This window comes from Oncorhynchus nerka, linkage group LG27 (assembly GCF_034236695.1).
Source record: "Oncorhynchus nerka isolate Pitt River linkage group LG27, Oner_Uvic_2.0, whole genome shotgun sequence".
In the NCBI taxonomy this organism is placed as follows: Eukaryota; Metazoa; Chordata; class Actinopteri; order Salmoniformes; family Salmonidae; genus Oncorhynchus; species Oncorhynchus nerka.
Window position 1 is genome coordinate 98,220,926 of NC_088422.1, and position 14,924 is coordinate 98,235,849.

Consider the following 14,924-nt stretch of genomic DNA (forward strand, 5'->3'; position numbering starts at 1 on the left):
ACGTTGCCGTGGCTTGCTATATAACGCAGGCAGACAGGCATTGAGGCATTCAGTTACTGTTCAATTGAATGTTAGAATTGGCTAAACAAGTGACCGAAGCACATTTTAACGTGGTACGATCGTCGTTGTAGTATCTCAGGAACGGCCTCCTGGGCTTTTCACTCCCGACAGTGTCTCGGGTTTATCCAGAATGGTGTGACAAACAAAAAACACAACTCCGAGCAAAACAAAGTTATCGTAAACTTTTAAACGTTTCAAAGTTATTTAAAGTTATGAAGCTAAATTAGCAATTCAATGATTTAATCTTGAATAAGTCATTGTGACGACCGACCCACTACAACAGACCTGTAGAAAGAGTCGTTTGTCCTCGGTGCGGTACAGTTCCTGGGCGGTCTCAATCAGGTCCTTGGATGCGTCCAGGGTGCGTCCGCAGCCCAGCAGCTGAGTGTACAAGGCCTCCAACTTCCTCTTCTTCTCCTCCCCCAGCGCAGCGGCGCGCTCGTCGTAACGATGGGACAACGTCTGTAGAACATCGTTGCAGTGCTGCTCCAGGTGTTGCTCCTGACGACCAAAATTCTCCTGAAAGACATGAAACGCTTCATCAAGCGATGATCAGGGGCTCCCAAACGGGGTTGGCTCACAGATCCATGGTTGAAAACCCCTGGATGTGTCTTTGTTATGTGTGTACTGTGGTTGTCGTGTCAGTGATAGTGGTTGTCGTGTCAGTAACAGTGGTTGTTGTGTCAGTAATAGTGGTTGTTGTGTCAGTAACAATGGTTGTGTCAGTAATAGTGGTTGTTGTGTCAGTAATAGTGGTTGTTGTAATAGTGGTTGTTGTGTCAGTAATAGTGGTTGTTGTGTCAGTAATAGTGGTTGTTGTGTCAGTGATAGTGGTTGTGTCAGTAATAGTGGTTGTTGTAATAGTGGTTGTTGTGTCAGTAATAGTGGTTGTTGTGTCAGTAATAGTGGTTGTTGTGTCAGTAATAGTGGTTGTTGTAATAGTGGTTGTCGTGTCAGTAATAGTGGTTGTTGTGTCAGTAATAGTGGTTGTGTCAGTAATAGTGGTTGTTGTGTCAGTAATAGTGGTTGTGTCAGTGATAGTGGTTGTTGTGTCAGTAATAGTGGTTGTTGTGTCAGTAATAGTGGTTGTTGTGTCAGTAATAGTGGTTGTTGTAATAGTGGTTGTCGTGTCAGTAATAGTGGTTGTTGTGTCAGTAATAGTGGTTGTGTCAGTAATAGTGGTTGTTGTGTCAGTAATAGTGGTTGTGTCAGTGATAGTGGTTGTTGTGTCAGTAATAGTGGTTGTTGTGTCAGTAATAGTGGTTGTTGTGTCAGTAATAGTGGTTGTGACAGTGATAGTGGTTGTTGTGTCAGTAATAGTGGTTGTGTCAGTAATAGTGGTTGTTGTGTCAGTAATAGTGGTTGTGTCAGTAATAGTGGTTGTTGTGTCAGTAATGGTTGTTGTGTCAGTAATAGTGGTTGTTCTGCCAGTAATAGTGGTTGTTGTGTCAGTAATAGTGGTTGTTCTGCCAGTAATAGTGGTTGTTGTGTCAGTAATAATGGTTGTTCTGCCAGTAATAGTGGTTGTTGTGTCAGTAATGGTTGTTGTGTCAGTAATAGTGGTTGTTGTGTCAGTAATAATGGTTGTGTCAGTAATAGTGGTTGTTGTGTCAGTAATAGTGGTTGTGTCAGTAATAGTGGTTGTGTCAGTAATAATGGTTGTCAGTAATAGTGGTTGCTGTGTCAGTAATAATGGTTGTGTCAGTAATAGTGGTTGTTGTGTCAGTAATAATGGTTGTGTCAGTAATAGTGGTTGTTGTGTCAGTAATAATGGTTGTGTCAGTAATACTGGTTGTGTCAGTAATAGTGGTTGTTGTGTCAGTAATAGTGGTTGTTGTGTCAGTAATAGTGGTTGTGTCAGTAATAGTGGTTGTGTCAGTAATAATGGTTGTGTCAGTAATAGTGGTTGTTGTGTCAGTAATAGTGGTTGTTGTGTCAGTAATAGTGGTTGTTGTGTCAGTAGTAGTGGTTGTTGTGTCAGTAATAGTGGTTGTTGTGTCAGTAATAATGGTTGTTGTGTCAGTAATAATGGTTGTTGTGTCAGTAATAATGGTTGTGTTGTTGTGTCAGTAATAGTGGTTGTTGTGTCAGTAATAGTAGTTGTTGTGTCAGTAATAATAGGTTGTTGTGTCAGTAATAATGGTTGTTGTGTCAGTAATAATGGTTGTTGTCAGTAATAATGGTTGTTGTGTCAGTAATAATGGTTGTGTCAGTAATAGTGGTTGTTGTGTCAGGTTGTGTCAGTAATAGTGGTTGTTGTGTCATGCTTGTGTCAGTAATAGTGGTTGTTGTGTCAGTAATAGTAGTTGTGTCAGTAATAATGGTTGTTCTGCCAGTAATAGTGGTTGTCGTGTCAGTAATAATGGTTGTTGTGTCAGTAATAGTGGCTGTGTCAGTAATAGTGGTTGTTGTGTCAGTAATAATGGTTGTGTCAGTAATAATGGTTGTTGTGTCAGTAATAGTAGTTGTGTCAGTGATAGTGGTTGTGTCAGTAATAGTGGTTGTGTCAGTAATAGTGGCTGTTGTGTCAGTAATAGTGGTTGTGTCAGTAATAGTGGTTGTGTCAGTAATAGTGGCTGTTGTGTCAGTAGTAGTGGTTGTGTCAGTGATAGTGGTTGTGTCAGTAGTAGTGGTTGTTGTGTCAGTAATAGTGGTTGTTGTGTCAGTAATAGTGGTTGTCGTGTCAGTAATAGTGGTTGTTGTGTCAGTAATAGTGGTTGTCGTGTCAGTAATAGTGGTTGTGTCAGTAATAGTGGTTGTTGTGTCAGTAATAGTGGTTGTGTCAGTGATAGTGGTTGTGTCAGTAGTAGTGGTTGTTGTGTCAGTAATAGTGGTTGTGTCAGTGATAGTGGTTGTGTCAGTAATAGTAGTCGTTGTGTCAGTAATAATGGTTGTTGTGTCAGTAATAGTGGTTGTTGTGTCAGTAACAGTGGTTGTCGTGTCAGTAATAATGGTTGTTGTGTCAGTAATAGTGGTTGTTGTGTCAGTAATAGTGGTTGTTGTGTCAGTAATAGTGGTTGTTGTGTCAGTAATAATGGTTGTGTCAGTAACAGTGGTTGTCGTGTCAGTAACAATGGTTGTGTCAGTAATAGTGGTTGTTGTGTCAGTAATAGTGGTTGTTGTGTCAGTAATAGTGGTTGTTGTGTCAGTAATAGTAGTTGTGTCAGTAATAGTGGTTGTGTCAGTGATAGTGGTTGTGTCAGTAGTAGTGGTTGTTGTGTCAGTAATAGTGGTTGCTGTGTCAGTAATAGTGGTTGTTGTGTCAGTAATAATGGTTGTCAGTAATAGTGGTTGTGTCAGTAATAGTGGTTGTGTCAGTAATAGTGGTTGTGTCAGTAATAGTGGTTGTTGTGTCAGTAATAGTGGTTGTTGTGTCAGTAATAATGGTTGTGTCAGTAGTAGTGGTTGTTGTGTCAGTAATAATGGTTGTGTCAGTAATAGTGGTTGTTGTGTCAGTAATAGTGGTTGTGTCAGTAATAGTGGTTGTGTCAGTAATAATGGTTGTCAGTAATAGTGGTTGCTGTGTCAGTAATAATGGTTGTGTCAGTAATAGTGGTTGTTGTGTCAGTAATAATGGTTGTGTCAGTAATAGTGGTTGTTGTGTCAGTAATAATGGTTGTGTCAGTAATACTGGTTGTGTCAGTAATAGTGGTTGTTGTGTCAGTAATAGTGGTTGTTGTGTCAGTAATAGTGGTTGTGTCAGTAATAGTGGTTGTGTCAGTAATAATGGTTGTGTCAGTAATAGTGGTTGTTGTGTCAGTAATAGTGGTTGTTGTGTCAGTAATAGTGGTTGTTGTGTCAGTAATAATGGTTGTTGTGTCAGTAATAATGGTTGTTGTGTCAGTAATAATGGTTGTGTCAGTAATAGTGGTTGTTGTGTCAGTAATAGTAGTTGTTGTGTCAGTAATAATGGTTGTTGTGTCAGTAATAATGGTTGTTGTGTCAGTAATAATGGTTGTGTCAGTAATAATGGTTGTGTCAGTAATAATGGTTGTTGTGTCAGTAATAATGGTTGTGTCAGTAATAGTGGTTGTTGTGTCAGTAATAATGCTTGTGTCAGTAATAGTGGTTGTTGTGTCAGTAATAGTAGTTGTGTCAGTAATAATGGTTGTTCTGCCAGTAATAGTGGTTGTCGTGTCAGTAATAATGGTTGTTGTGTCAGTAATAGTGGCTGTGTCAGTAATAGTGGTTGTTGTGTCAGTAATAATGGTTGTGTCAGTAATAATGGTTGTTGTGTCAGTAATAGTAGTTGTGTCAGTGATAGTGGTTGTGTCAGTAATAGTGGTTGTGTCAGTAATAGTGGCTGTTGTGTCAGTAATAGTGGTTGTGTCAGTAATAGTGGTTGTGTCAGTAATAGTGGCTGTTGTGTCAGTAGTAGTGGTTGTGTCAGTGATAGTGGTTGTGTCAGTAGTAGTGGTTGTTGTGTCAGTAATAGTGGTTGTTGTGTCAGTAATAGTGGTTGTCGTGTCAGTAATAGTGGTTGTTGTGTCAGTAATAATAGTGGTTGTCGTGTCAGTAATAGTGGTTGTGTCAGTAATAGTGGTTGTTGTGTCAGTAATAGTGGTTGTGTCAGTGATAGTGGTTGTGTCAGTAGTAGTGGTTGTTGTGTCAGTAATAGTGGTTGTGTCAGTGATAGTGGTTGTGTCAGTAATAGTAGTCGTTGTGTCAGTAATAATGGTTGTTGTGTCAGTAATAGTGGTTGTTGTGTCAGTAACAGTGGTTGTCGTGTCAGTAATAATGGTTGTTGTGTCAGTAATAGTGGTTGTTGTGTCAGTAATAGTGGTTGTTGTGTCAGTAATAATGGTTGTGTCAGTAACAGTGGTTGTCGTGTCAGTAACAATGGTTGTGTCAGTAATAGTGGTTGTTGTGTCAGTAATAGTGGTTGTTGTGTCAGTAATAGTGGTTGTTGTGTCAGTAATAGTAGTTGTGTCAGTAATAGTGGTTGTGTCAGTGATAGTGGTTGTGTCAGTAGTAGTGGTTGTTGTGTCAGTAATAGTGGTTGCTGTGTCAGTAATAGTGGTTGTTGTGTCAGTAATAATGGTTGTCAGTAATAGTGGTTGTGTCAGTAATAGTGGTTGTGTCAGTAATAGTGGTTGTGTCAGTAATAGTGGTTGTTGTGTCAGTAATAGTGGTTGTTGTGTCAGTAATAATGGTTGTGTCAGTAGTAGTGGTTGTTGTGTCAGTAATAATGGTTGTGTCAGTAATAGTGGTTGTTGTGTCAGTAATAGTGGTTGTGTCAGTAATAGTGGTTGTGTCAGTAATAATGGTTGTCAGTAATAGTGGTTGCTGTGTCAGTAATAATGGTTGTGTCAGTAATAGTGGTTGTTGTGTCAGTAATAATGGTTGTGTCAGTAATAGTGGTTGTGTCAGTAATAGTGGTTGTTGTGTCAGTAATAGTGGTTGTTGTGTCAGTAATAGTGGTTGTGTCAGTAATAGTGGTTGTGTCAGTAATAGTGGTTGTTGTGTCAGTAATAGTGGTTGTTGTGTCAGTAATAGTGGTTGTTGTGTCAGTAATAGTGGTTGTTGTGTCAGTAATAATGGTTGTTGTGTCAGTAATAATGGTTGTTGTGTCAGTAATAATGGTTGTGTCAGTAATAGTGGTTGTTGTGTCAGTAATAGTAGTTGTTGTGTCAGTAATAATGGTTGTTGTGTCAGTAATAATGGTTGTGTCAGTAATAATGGTTGTGTCAGTAATAATGGTTGTTGTGTCAGTAATAATGGTTGTGTCAGTAATAGTGGTTGTTGTGTCAGTAATAATGCTTGTGTCAGTAATAGTGGTTGTTGTGTCAGTAATAGTAGTTGTGTCAGTAATAATGGTTGTTCTGCCAGTAATAGTGGTTGTCGTGTCAGTAATAATGGTTGTTGTGTCAGTAATAGTGGCTGTGTCAGTAATAGTGGTTGTTGTGTCAGTAATAATGGTTGTGTCAGTAATAATGGTTGTTGTGTCAGTAATAGTAGTTGTGTCAGTGATAGTGGTTGTGTCAGTAATAGTGGTTGTGTCAGTAATAGTGGCTGTTGTGTCAGTAATAGTGGTTGTGTCAGTAATAATGGTTGTCAGTAATAGTGGTTGCTGTGTCAGTAATAATGGTTGTGTCAGTAATAGTGGTTGTTGTGTCAGTAATAATGGTTGTGTCAGTAATAGTGGCTGTTGTGTCAGTAGTAGTGGTTGTGTCAGTGATAGTGGTTGTGTCAGTAGTAGTGGTTGTTGTGTCAGTAATAGTGGTTGTTGTGTCAGTAATAGTGGTTGTCGTGTCAGTAATAGTGGTTGTTGTGTCAGTAATAGTGGTTGTTGTGTCAGTAATAGTGGTTGTCGTGTCAGTAATAGTGGTTGTGTCAGTAATAGTGGTTGTTGTGTCAGTAATAGTGGTTGTGTCAGTGATAGTGGTTGTGTCAGTAATAGTGGTTGTTGTGTCAGTAATAGTAGTTGTGTCAGTAATAATGGTTGTTCTGCCAGTAATAGTGGTTGTCGTGTCAGTAATAATGGTTGTTGTGTCAGTAATAGTGGCTGTGTCAGTAATAGTGGTTGTTGTGTCAGTAATAATGGTTGTGTCAGTAATAATGGTTGTTGTGTCAGTAATAGTAGTTGTGTCAGTGATAGTGGTTGTGTCAGTAATAGTGGTTGTGTCAGTAATAGTGGCTGTTGTGTCAGTAATAGTGGTTGTGTCAGTAATAGTGGTTGTGTCAGTAATAGTGGCTGTTGTGTCAGTAGTAGTGGTTGTGTCAGTGATAGTGGTTGTGTCAGTAGTAGTGGTTGTTGTGTCAGTAATAGTGGTTGTTGTGTCAGTAATAGTGGTTGTTGTGTCAGTAATAGTGGTTGTGTCAGTAATAGTGGTTGTGTCAGTAATAGTGGTTGTTGTGTCAGTAATAGTGGTTGTTGTGTCAGTAATAGTGGTTGTTGTGTCAGTAATAGTGGTTGTTGTGTCAGTAATAATGGTTGTTGTGTCAGTAATAATGGTTGTTGTGTCAGTAATAATGGTTGTGTCAGTAATAGTGGTTGTTGTGTCAGTAATAGTGGTTGTGTCAGTAATAATGGTTGTTGTGTCAGTAATAATGGTGGTTGTTGTGTCAGTAATAATGGTTGTTGTGTCAGTAATAATGGTTGTGTCAGTAATAGTGGTTGTTGTGTCAGTAATAATGGTTGTGTCAGTAATAGTGGTTGTTGTGTCAGTAATAGTGGTTGTTGTGTCAGTAATAGTGGTTGTTGTGTCAGTAATAGTAGTTGTGTCAGTAATAATGGTTGTTCTGCCAGTAATAGTGGTTGTCGTGTCAGTAATAATGGTTGTTGTGTCAGTAATAGTGGCTGTGTCAGTAATAGTGGTTGTTGTGTCAGTAATAATGGTTGTGTCAGTAATAATGGTTGTTGTGTCAGTAATAGTAGTTGTGTCAGTGATAGTGGTTGTGTCAGTAATAGTGGTTGTGTCAGTAATAGTGGCTGTTGTGTCAGTAATAGTGGTTGTGTCAGTAATAATGGTTGTCAGTAATAGTGGTTGCTGTGTCAGTAATAATGGTTGTGTCAGTAATAGTGGTTGTTGTGTCAGTAATAATGGTTGTGTCAGTAATAGTGGCTGTTGTGTCAGTAGTAGTGGTTGTGTCAGTGTTGGTTGTGTCAGTAGTAGTGGTTGTTGTGTCAGTAATAGTGGTTGTTGTGTCAGTAATAGTGGTTGTCGTGTCAGTAATAGTGGTTGTTGTGTCAGTAATAGTGGTTGTTGTGTCAGTAATAGTGGTTGTGTCAGTAATAGTGGTTGTTGTGTCAGTAATAGTGGTTGTGTCAGTGATAATGGTTGTGTCAGTAATAGTGGTTGTTGTCAGTAATAGTGGTTGTGTCAGTAATAATGGTTGTTCTGTCAGTAATAGTGGTTGTGTGTCAGTAATAATGGTTGTTGTGTCAGTAATAGTGGCTGTCAGTAATAGTGGTTGTTGTGTCAGTAATAATGGTTGTGTCAGTAATAATGGTTGTTGTGTCAGTAATAGTAGTTGTGTCAGTGATAGTGGTTGTGTCAGTAATAGTGGTTGTGTCAGTAATAGTGGCTGTTGTGTCAGTAATAGTGGTTGTGTCAGTAATAGTGGTTGTGTCAGTAATAGTGGCTGTTGTGTCAGTAGTAGTGGTTGTGTCAGTGATAGTGGTTGTGTCAGTAGTAGTGGTTGTTGTGTCAGTAATAGTGGTTGTTGTGTCAGTAATAGTGGTTGTCGTGTCAGTAATAGTGGTTGTTGTGTCAGTAATAATGGTTGTTGTGTCAGTAATAGTGGTTGTTGTGTCAGTAACAGTGGTTGTCGTGTCAGTAATAATGGTTGTTGTGTCAGTAATAGTGGTTGTTGTGTCAGTAATAGTGGTTGTTGTGTCAGTAATAATGGTTGTGTCAGTAACAGTGGTTGTCGTGTCAGTAACAATGGTTGTGTCAGTAATAGTGGTTGTTGTCAGTAATAGTGGTTGTTGTGTCAGTAATAGTGGTTGTTGTGTCAGTAATAGTGGTTGTGTCAGTAATAGTGGTTGTGTCAGTGATAGTGGTTGTGTCAGTAGTAGTGGTTGTTGTGTCAGTAATAGTGGTTGCTGTGTCAGTAATAGTGGTTGTTGTGTCAGTAATAATGGTTGTCAGTAATAGTGGTTGTGTCAGTAATAGTGGTTGTGTCAGTAATAGTGGTTGTTGTGTCAGTAATAGTGGTTGTTGTGTCAGTAATAATGGTTGTTGTGTCAGTAATAATGGTTGTCAGTAATAGTGGTTGTGTCAGTAATAGTGGTTGTTGTGTCAGTAATAGTGGTTGTGTCAGTAGTAGTGGTTGTTGTGTCAGTAATAGTGGTTGTGTCAGTAATAGTGGTTGTTGTGTCAGTAATAATGGTTGTCAGTAATAGTGGTTGTGTCAGTAATAGTGGTTGTGTCAGTAATAGTGGTTGTTGTGTCAGTAATAGTGGTTGTTGTGTCAGTAATAGTGGTTGTTGTGTCAGTAATAGTGGTTGTGTCAGTAATAGTGGTTGTTCTGTCAGTAATAGTGGTTGTTGTGTCAGTAATAGTGGTTGTTGTGTCAGTAATAGTAGTTGTTGTGTCAGTAATAGTGGTTGTCGTGTCAGTAATAGTGGTTGTGTCAGTAATAATGGTTGTGTCAGTAATAGTAGTTGTTGTGTCAGTAATAGTGGTTGTTGTGTCAGTAATAGTGGTTGTTGTGTCAGTAATAATGGTTGTTGTGTCAGTAGTAGTGGTTGTTGTGTCAGTAATAGTGGTTGTGGTGTCAGTAATAGTGGTTGTTGTGTCAGTAATAATGGTTGTCAGTAATAGTGGTTGTTGTGTCAGTAATAATGGTTGTCAGTAATAGTGGTTGTTGTGTCAGTAATAGTGGTTGTTGTGTCAGTAATAGTGGTTGTTGTGTCAGTAATAGTGGTTGTGTCAGTAATAGTGGTTGTTCTGTCAGTAATAGTGGTTGTTGTGTCAGTAATAGTGGTTGTTGTGTCAGTAATAGTAGTTGTTGTGTCAGTAATAGTGGTTGTCGTGTCAGTAATAGTGGTTGTGTCAGTAATAATGGTTGTGTCAGTAATAGTAGTTGTTGTGTCAGTAATAGTGGTTGTTGTGTCAGTAATAGTGGTTGTTGTGTCAGTAATAATGGTTGTTGTGTCAGTAGTAGTGGTTGTTGTGTCAGTAATAGTGGTTGTGTGTCAGTAATAGTGGTTGTTGTGTCAGTAATAATGGTTGTCAGTAATAGTGGTTGTTGTGTCAGTAATAATGGTTGTCAGTAATAGTGGTTGTTGTGTCAGTAATAGTGGTTGTTGTGTCAGTAATAGTGGTTGTTGTGTCAGTAATAGTGGTTGTGTCAGTAATAGTGGTGGTTGTGTCAGTAATAGTGGTTGTGTCAGTAATAGTGGTTGTTGTGTCAGTAATAACGGTTGTCAGTAATAGTGGTTGTGTCAGTAATAGTGGTTGTTGTGTCAGTAATAGTGGTTGTGTCAGTAATAGTGGTTGTTGTGTCAGTAATAGTGGTTGTGTCAGTAATAGTGGTTGTTGTGTCAGTAATAGTGGTTGTTGTGTCAGTAATAGTGGTTGTGTCAGTAATAGTGGTTGTTGTGTCAGTAATAGTGGTTGTTGTGTCAGTAATAGTGGTTGTTGTGTCAGTAATAGTGGTCGTGTCAGTAATAGTGGTTGTGTCAGTAATAGTGGTTGTGTCAGTAATAGTGGTTGTGTCAGTAATAGTGGTTGTGTCAGTAATAGTAGTTGTTGTGTCAGTAATAGTAGTGGTTGTGTCAGTAATAGTGGTTGTGTCAGTAATAGTGGTTGTGTCAGTAATAGTGGTTGTTGTGTCAGTAATAATGGTTGTGTCAGTAATAGTGGTTGTTGTGTCAGTAATAGTGGTTGTTGTGTCAGTAATAGTGGTTGTGTCAGTAATAGTGGTGGTTGTGTCAGTAATAGTGGTTGTGTCAGTAATAGTGGTTGTTGTGTCAGTAATAATGGTTGTCAGTAATAGTGGTTGTGTCAGTAATAGTGGTTGTGTCAGTAATAGTGGTTGTTGTGTCAGTAATAGTGGTTGTGTCAGTAATAGTGGTTGTTGTGTCAGTAATAATGGTTGTCAGTAATAGTGGTTGTGTCAGTAATAGTGGTTGTTGTGTCAGTAATAGTGGTTGTGTCAGTAATAGTGGTTGTTGTGTCAGTAATAGTGGTTGTGTCAGTAATAGTGGTTGTTGTGTCAGTAATAGTGGTTGTTGTGTCAGTAATAGTGGTTGTTGTGTCAGTAATAGTGGTTGTGTCAGTAATAGTGGTTGTGTCAGTAATAGTGGTTGTGTCAGTAATAGTGGTTGTGTCAGTAATAGTGGTTGTGTCAGTAATAGTAGTTGTTGTGTCAGTAATAGTAGTGGTTGTGTCAGTAATAGTGGTTGTGTCAGTAATAGTAGTTGTTGTGTCAGTAATAGTAGTGGTTGTGTCAGTAATAGTGGTTGTTGTGTCAGTAATAGTGGTTGTTGTGTCAGTAATAGTGGTTGTGTCAGTAATAGTAGTCGTTGTGTCAGTAATAGTGGTTGTTGTACCTCCACAGTGAGGAAGATCTCTTCTAGATGTCCTGCAAAGTTCTCCATCTCCACCACCTTCTCCTCCAGCTTAGTCCTGATGTTATTCACCTTGTCCTGAAGGCACAGCAGAAATGAACTCTTACAGAGGGTCAGAGTGCAAATCTGCCTGTAGAAGTTGTCAGGAGAGCACACACAGACTGGCACTCAGGCTAGATCAAGGGTATATTCACATGGAATTAACACATACACCTTCCCCTTTCTCTGACTCAACACACTACCCCCCTTCCTCCGACACAACACACTACCCCCCTTCCTCCGACACAACACACACCTTCCCCTACCTCCGACTCAACACACACACCCCATCCTACCTCTGACTCAACACACACACCCCACCCTTCCTCCGACTCAACACACACCCCACTCTTCCTCCGACTCAAAACACACACCCTCCCCTTCCTCAACACACACCTTCCCCTACCTCCGACACAACACACACACCCCACCCTTCCTCCGACTCAACACACACACCCCACCCTTCCTCCGACTCAACACACACACCCTCCCCTACCTCCGACACAACACACACACCCCACCTTTCCTCCGACTCAACACACACACCCCACCCTTCCTCCGACTCAACACACACACCCTCCCCTTCCTCCGACACAACACACACCCTCCCCTACCTCCGACACAACACACACCCTCCCCTTCCTCCGACACAACACACACCCTCCCCTTCCTCCGACACAACACACACCCTCCCCTTCCTCCGACTCAACACACACCTTCCCCTTACCTCCGACACAACACACACCTTCCCCTAACTCCGACACAACACACACCCTCCCCTTCCTCCGACACAACACACACCCTCCCCTACCTCCAACTCAACACACACCCTCCCCTACCTCCGACACAACACACACACTCCCCTTCCCCTTCACAACACACACCTTCCCCTTCCTCCGACACAACACACACCCTCCCCTTCCTCTGACACAACACACACCCTCCCCTTACCTCCGACACAACACAAACCCTCCCCTTCCTCCGACACAACACACACACCTCCCCTACCTCCAACTCAACACACACCCTCCCCTACCTCCGACACAACACACACCCTCCCCTTCCTCCGACTCAACACACACCCTCCCCTTACCTCCGACACAACACACACCCTCCCCTTACCTCCGACACAACACACACCCTCCCCTTACCTCCGACACAACACACACCCTCCCCTACCTCCGACACAACACACACCTTCCCCTTCACAACACACACCTTCCCCTTCCTCCGACACAACACACACCCTCCCCTTCCTCTGACACAACACACACCCTCCCCTTACCTCCGACACAACACACACCCTCCCCTTCCTCCGACACAACACACACCCTCCCCTACCTCCGACACAACACACACCCTCCCCTTCCTCCGACACAACACACACCTTCCCCTTACCTCCGACACAACACACACCTTCCCCTTACCTCCGACACAACACACACCCTCCCCTACCTCCGACACAACACACACCCTCCCCTTCCTCCGACACAACACACACCCCCCTTACCTCCGACACAACACACACCCTCCCCTTCACAACACACACCTTCCCCTTACCTCCGACACAACACACACCCTCCCCTTCACAACACACACCTTCCCCTTCCTCCGACACAACACACACCCTCCCCTTCACAACACACACACCCTCCCCCTACCTCCGACACAACACACACCTTCCCCTTCACAACACACACCTTCCCCTTCCTCCGACACAACACACACCCTCCCCTTACCTCCGACACAACACACACCCTCCCCTTCCTCTGACACAACACACACCCTCCCCTTCCTCTGACACAACACACACCCTCCCCTTACCTCCGACTCCTTGTGCTCCTCAAACACGTCATCGTGTCCGTCCACAGAGCTGTCAGGTGATGGAGTTCCCTCCTCATCTGAAGACGGGACATACGCCTCAAACCTGATGATGATCACTTTATTGTATCCATTATTAAATGATTGATGCGTGCATCATGTCATGCAAAGATTATATACATAGTGCATTAGACACCAGGGGGCAGCCTTGGTGGCAGTAGCCTTGAGGTTTGAGAGGTGGGCCAGTAACCAGAGGTTTGCCGGTTCGAACCCCTGAACCCCTGCCAGCAAGGGGAATCTTCAGGGAGTGAGCCGGAAGCCGGAGGATCCTGTACACTACCTACTACAGTTGTTCCCTTGAGCAAGGCACTTTACCCCTAAGTACCCCTGTCAGCCTGGGATGTTTGTGTTGTGTATCAGGTTGGGTACTGTGACAGCAACAAACCAAAAAAAGAATATCTGTGCAAATGGACCAATAAAGCAGGTGTTGTATTACGGACCTTAGAGAGTCACTGGTATCCGTGGAGAAACGCTGGAAAGTAGAGGACAACTCTCTAGTCTCTGTTCTCTCTGACACCACTATGAAGGCCTCTTTGGTAGGGAGATCCCTGTTCACCTCCTCCTCCTTCACCTCCTCCTGGTGCTCCTCCCCACGCTCCTCGTCTCCACTCAGCACCTCCTCAGTGATGACATCCAGCCTGCTTCCTGTGAAGACCTCATACAGGTCCATGATGGGAGGAGGAGGGTGGAGGTACTGTGGTGGAGATACTGTGGTGGAGGTACTGTGGTGGAGGTACTGTGGTGGAGGTACTGTGGTGGAGATACTGTGGTGGAGATATTGTGGTGGAGGTATTGTGGTGGAGGTACTGTGGTGGAGGTACTGTGGTGGAGGTACTGTGGTGGAGATACTGTGGTGGAGATACTGTGGTGGAGATACTGTGGTGGAGATACTGTGGTGGAGGTACTGTGGTGGAGGTACTGTGGTGGAGATACTGTGGTGGAGGTACTGTGGTGGAGATACTGTGGTGGAGGTACTGTGGTGGAGATACTGTGGTGGAGATACTGTGGTGGAGGTACTGTGGTGGAGATACTGTGGTGGAGGTACTGTGGTGGAGATACTGTGGTGGACAGGGTAATCAAATAAAACATGTCAGATTAACATTTTTCCACAAAGGAAGTAGGTATTGTCAAATATTTTGATGTTCTATTCACCCACCATTAACCAACCAGTCATTCACTTGTGTAAATTTATATGCTTTATGTAACTTTAAAAATAAGTATAAATATTCAATTAGTTTTCTTATGGAAGCCATGCAAAGAGTTCATTATTTGCAATCAAAACAAGTATGATTCATAGTCTTAAATGTTTAGAAAAACACTTGTTCAGAAAGAACAGTACACAGTGATGCCAGTTAAAGGAGGGTTTGCTTATCTAACATCCTGGACCTCTGTCAAAACATGGATCAGGCTGCACACATAAACTCAACACAACATTTAAACTATGCTGGAGTTTCATATTTATTTGCTATAATTATGACTAGACATATCAGTTATTATAGCCTAGTTACTAATAATTCAAAAACACTGGTTAAGTTTACCTTGGTGAGAAATTATTCAATAACTCCCCCAGCAACGTCGATTCAGGGCGACCATTGACAGTGTTTTTGACAGGCTAACCAAGGAAGCAGTTTGTGACAAATATAGCAGGAACCCCAACTGTTATGCACACAGATCAAGTGTCAGCATGGGTATTTTGACATAGTGCCAAAACCTGCCTTTAGTCGCCTAATAAGAGTGATAATATTGTATTTAATCCAATAGTATTTGATTGTGAATGTGGTCATTATTTTCTTGAAGGTGACACATTGTATTAAATATTCAAATCTCTTGCCATAAATCCCTGATACATTGTAGCGAATGAAATTGGCTGTGGAATTCCCCCTGAGCATGTGACGGAAAGGTCAAAGTTGAAGGTAAAGAGAAC

The 14,924-nt window shown here is 41.8% G+C and overlaps 1 protein-coding gene across 2 annotated transcripts in view; it reads right to left on the reverse strand.

Annotated features, from left to right (window-relative positions):
• Positions 1-14,913, reverse strand: part of LOC135565408 (fibronectin type III and SPRY domain-containing protein 2) — a 47,841-nt gene extending 32,928 nt beyond the window's left edge. Inside the window, exons 1-5 of one of the 2 annotated variants that reach the window (XM_065012417.1) lie at positions 14,539-14,913; positions 13,441-14,030; positions 12,944-13,046; positions 11,063-11,158; positions 346-579 (exon numbers count right to left, since the gene is read on the reverse strand). In XM_065012417.1, the coding sequence (XP_064868489.1) occupies positions 346-579; positions 11,063-11,158; positions 12,944-13,046; positions 13,441-13,670 (663 nt within the window). In that variant the 5' untranslated portion in view covers positions 13,671-14,030; positions 14,539-14,913. Of the gene's footprint in view, positions 1-345; positions 580-11,062; positions 11,159-12,943; positions 13,047-13,440; positions 14,059-14,538 lie in introns of both variants that reach the window. The other variant, XM_065012416.1, reaches the window with a different exon arrangement.
• Positions 14,914-14,924: the final 11 nt, after the last annotated feature.